The sequence below is a fragment of the Conger conger genome, chromosome 6 (assembly GCF_963514075.1).
Source record: "Conger conger chromosome 6, fConCon1.1, whole genome shotgun sequence".
In the NCBI taxonomy this organism is placed as follows: domain Eukaryota; kingdom Metazoa; phylum Chordata; class Actinopteri; order Anguilliformes; family Congridae; genus Conger; species Conger conger.
Window position 1 is genome coordinate 2,232,433 of NC_083765.1, and position 5,000 is coordinate 2,237,432.

At 47.3% G+C, this 5,000-nt stretch overlaps 1 protein-coding gene across 3 annotated transcripts in view; it reads left to right on the forward strand.

Moving 5' to 3' along the window:
- Nucleotides 1–5,000, forward strand: part of kdm2aa (lysine (K)-specific demethylase 2Aa) — a 27,957-nt gene that overhangs the window by 9,060 nt on the left and 13,897 nt on the right. For all 3 annotated transcript variants that reach the window (XM_061245251.1, XM_061245253.1, XM_061245252.1), the window contains exons 6-12: nt 421–527; nt 725–818; nt 909–1,062; nt 1,349–1,464; nt 1,678–1,804; nt 3,261–3,568; nt 3,837–3,914. In XM_061245251.1, the coding sequence (XP_061101235.1) occupies nt 421–527; nt 725–818; nt 909–1,062; nt 1,349–1,464; nt 1,678–1,804; nt 3,261–3,568; nt 3,837–3,914 (984 nt within the window). The remainder of the gene's footprint in view (nt 1–420; nt 528–724; nt 819–908; nt 1,063–1,348; nt 1,465–1,677; nt 1,805–3,260; nt 3,569–3,836; nt 3,915–5,000) is intronic.

The following is a 5,000-nucleotide window of genomic DNA, read 5'->3' on the forward strand; positions in this document are numbered from 1 at the left end:
TGTACACGCTTGTACAGCTTTGTGTATACACCTGTAGAGATGGCTGTACACATACATGTAGAGATACCTGTGCACACACCTACACACACCTGTACACACACCTATAGAGATACCTATGCACTCACCTGTAGAGACACCTGTACAGGCTTATACATAATATTGTGCATGTCTACACACTCTGAGGCTGCGTGTGCAGGTAGATATTACCTGTGTGTACCTGTGTACGTACTCTGATGGTGTGGGCTGTGTGTGTGCAGGTAGATATTACCTGTGTGTACCTGTGTACGTACTCTGATGGTGTGGGCTGTGTGTGTGCAGGTAGATATTACCTGTGTACGTACTCTGATGGTGTGGGCTGTGTGTGTGCAGGTAGATATTACCTGTGTACGTACTCTGATGGTGTGGGCTGTGTGTGTGCAGGTAGATATTATCGACTGGGTGGACAACATGTGGCCGCGACACCTTAAGGAGCGTCAGAGAGACTCTACCAACGCCATCCTGGACATGCAGTACCCCAAAGTGCAGAAGTGAGTGTGCAGCTACCCTATTCCCTCTCCCCCTCTCTTTCTCCCTCTCCCCCTCTCTTTCTCCCTCTCCCCCTCTCTTTCTCCCTCTCCCCCTCTCTTTCTCTCTCCCCCCCTCTCTTTCTCTCCCTCCCCCTCACCCTTAATATGGAAATAATTGAGATTGACTCTTCAGTTCCTTAAGTCTCTTGCTCCCACAGGTACTGTCTGATGAGTGTACAGGGCTGCTTCACGGACTTCCATGTGGATTTCGGCGGCACGTCGGTCTGGTACCACATACTGCGTGGCGGCAAGGTGAGGATGGACTACAAATCCCACCTGTGAGAACTACAGTTCCCATGGAGCTAAGATGGCTCATTCTCACCCATCCGTCCCTTACCCCAGGTGTTCTGGCTGATCCCGCCCACGTCCCGGAATCTGGACATCTATGAGAACTGGGTGTTGTCGGGGAAACAGGGTGACATCTTCCTCGGAGACAAGGCCACAGACTGCCAGCGGATCGAGCTGAAGCAGGGATACACCTTCATGATCCCCTCAGGTACTCGCACACCTGTCTCTCTCGCTGTCACCGTGACTACAGCCCCGGTGGGAACGGGCGGGGCTGCATCCGCGCCGCAGACCGCTGGGAGGGTTCTGTCTCCAGAGCTTATGGGAAAGGCGCGAGCAGCATCTCCGACTCTTAATTTCGCTGCTTCTAATGAGCTCTGGTGTAGTTTGCTTCCATTGCTGCCTCCTGAGTGGACCCCTACCTGCACAAGATCACCATTATTTATCTGTGTGTTTGTGTGTGTGTGTGTGTGTGTGTGTGTGTGTGTGTGTACCAGGCTGGATCCATGCGGTCTACACTCCAGTGGACACACTGGTGTTTGGGGGGAACTTCCTGCACAGCTTCAACATCCCTATGCAGCTTCATATCTCCAGCATCGAGGACCGAACACGGGTGAGTGTGCGCGTGCGCGTGTGTGTGTGTGCGTGCGCGTGTGTGTGTGTGCGTGCGCGTGTGTGCGTGCGCGTGTGCAGAAGCATGGCACTTACCTGCCGTGGTTTGTGTTGTGGGAGCGTGGTGTAGAATTGTACTTGCGCTTTGATGCTGGTGATGTTGGCCGTAGGACCACCTCCCTCACCCCCTGCTGTGTCTCTACACCCCCGACAGGTTCCAGCCAAGTTCCGCTACCCTTTCTACTACGAGATGTGCTGGTACGTCCTGGAACGATACCTGTACAGCCTGACCAACACCTCTCACCTCACCCCAGAGTTCCAGAAGCACTCGCTGGGCATCGGTACGTACGACCAGCCCGTGGGGAATGGTAATGTTGGTTGTGGGGTATGATAATGGTGGTAATGTTGGTTGTGGGGTATGATGATAATGGTGGTAATGGTGGTTGTGGGGTATGATGATAATGATGGTGGTTGTGGGGTATGATGATAATGGTGGTAATTGTTGTTGTGGGGTATGATGATAATGGTGGTAATGGTGGTTGTGGGGTATGATGATAATGATGGTGGTAATGGTGGTTGTGGGGTATGATGATAATGGTGGTGGTAATGGTTGTTGTGGGGTATGATGATAATGGTGGTGGTAATGGTGGTTGTGGGGTATGATGATAATGGTGGTAATGGTGGTTGTGGGGTATGATGATAATGGTGGTGATGGTGGTTGTGGGGTATGATGATAATGGTGGTAATGGTGGTTGTGGGGTATGATGATAATGGTGGTAATGGTGGTTGTGGGGTATGATGATAATGGTGGTGATGGTGGTTGTGGGGTATGATGATAATGGTGGTAATGGTGGTTGTGGGGTATGATGATAATGGTGGTAATGGTGGTTGTGGGGTATGATGATAATGGTGGTGGTAATGGTGGTTGTGGGGTATGATGATAATGATGGTGGTAATGGTTGTTGTGGGGTATGATGATAATGGTGGTGGTAATGGTGGTTGTGGGGTATGATGATAATGGTGGTTGTGGGGTATGATGATAATGGTGGTGATGGTGGTTGTGGGGTATGATGATAATGGTGGTGATGGTGGTTGTGGGGTATGATGATAATGGTGGTAATTGTTGTTGTGGGGTATGATGATAATGATGGTGGTTGTGGGGTATGATGATAATGGTGGTGATGGTGGTTGTGGGGTATGATGATAATGATGGTGGTAATGGTGGTTGTGGGGTATGATGATAATGGTGGTTGTGGTGTATAATGATAATGGTGGTAATGGTGGTTGTGGGGTATGATGATAATGGTGGTAATGGTGGTTGTGGGGTATGATGGTGGTAATGGTGGTTGTGGGGTATGATGATAATGGTGGTGGTAATGGTGGTTGTGGGGTATGATGATAATGATGGTGGTAATGGTGGTTGTGGGGTATGATGATAATGATGGTGGTAATGGTGGTTGTGGGGTATGATGATAATGGTGGTGGTAATGGTGGTTGTGGGGTATGATGATAATGGTGGTAATGGTGGTTGTGGGGTATGATGATAATGGTGGTAATGGTTGTTGTGGGGTATGATGATGATGGTGGTGGTAATGGTGGTTGTGGGGTATGATGATAATGGTGGTGGTTGTGGGGTATGATGATAACGATGGTGGTAATGGTGGTTGTGGGGTATGATGATAATGATGGTGGTAATGGTGGTTGTGGGGTATGATGATAATGATGGTGGTAATGGTGGTTGTGGGGTATGATGATAATGTGGTGGTAATAACTAAGGTTTGACTCTGTCTCACTCAGGCCTGAAGCGAGAGCCCTCTTCCTGTTCCAGGAAAAAGCTGAATGGGCATGTGAAGGATGAGGATGATGAGGAGGATGATGATGATGATGACGATGGGGATGATGACGAGGATGAGGACGAAGACGAAGATGAGGAATCAGAAGAACCAGCCTCCCCTCCTGCTAAGCCAGGGGTCAAAGTTCACCTGACGCCGTTTGAGCTGGAGGGGCTGTGGAACCTCCTGGGGAAGCTGGAGTCATTACCGCCTCACAAGAAGTGTGTCCCTGCAGGCATTCACAACGCCCCAGCACTGCTGCACGACATACGGGTAACCTGTGTGTGTGTGTGTGTGTGTGTGTGTGTGTGTGTGTGTGTGTGTGTGTGTGTGTGTGTGTGTGTGTGTGTGTGTGTGTGTGTGTGTGTGTGTGTGTGTGTGTGTGTGTGTGTGTGTGTGTGTGTGTGTGTGTGTGTGTGTGTGTGAGAGTGTGTGAGAGTGTGAGAGAGTGTGAGAGAGTGTGTGAGAGAGTGTGCTACAGCCCTAGTGTGTCCATATGTGCTTATCTGGACTGAACTCTGCTTCTCCCTCCGTCTCTCAGACCATGCTGCAGGAGCATGCCGGTGACAGCCCCAAACTGTCCTACACTGGAGTCCCCATCATCAGGTGGCCAAAGAGGGTACGTACGTGTGCACCTTCTTTCCACAAACTCAAAGAATCCTTTCTTTGCTTCTGCCTCTTTGCTTGTGTGAGTGTACTTGCCTGTTAGGGGTAGAGTGTGTACTTGCCTGTTCTGGGTAGCTTGAGTGGACTTGCCAAGTCAAGTCTCAAGTCTCTGAGCTAGAGTCCAAGTCAAGTCTCAAGTCTCCAGAATGGTGCAGCCTAAACAACAGTATGGTGATAGAAATTAATCACGATTCCTATGCTAATTGAGGATATAGAAACCAGAAGTGTAAAAGACATATGTTGTATATGACATCAAGTGTGTGACAACTCAAGAAGCAGTAGTATCAGGGGCACACAAAAAGATAGTGGTTATTTCATTTATTTATTCATGTATCAATGAACTACCACGCCTGAGCCAACGTTTTGGCCTTTCTCAAGATGGCTGGAGAAACCTCAGGTCTGGTGTGGTAGGTAATTGATATATCAATAAATAAGATAAAATAAATAGCCATTCTATTTTTTAAGAACTCTGTGTGACTGATGTAAGCATTACCATGGGCTGTAATATAAGATGATGGTCAATAACAGAATAGGGGCCGGTGACATGAACCCAGATTAATCTTAATCCTGGACTAAGTGCAGTTCTGTGTGGATAATCTCCTATTAAATCTAGTTTAGACTAGGTTTAATCTGCATCTGCGAATCAATAATTATAATTATAACTTCATTTGTAAACAAATTTACAAAGTGTTGAAATGTGAATCACGGTGCAGTATTGGTTTATTAATACACTCTTACTTGTACCTGTTAAGCATTTGCTTTAATTATTTAAAAAATGTAATGAGGCTAGATATTGTTTATGCAAGAAATCGGGAGTTATGATTTTTTATGTAATATAGGCTACATCTATATTATGTTATAGTAAAACCTTGAATCCTAAGGAATGCCATTGCACTATTGCATAGTAAAATTATAGATCATTTCAAAACCGCTTGCAACTACAGTACATGCCAAACTCGGGTTCTACGGTAGTTTTTAATGTTACCGTCACTTACAAACAAGCTCTCTCGAAAATACGGTTTATATTTGTATGACACTG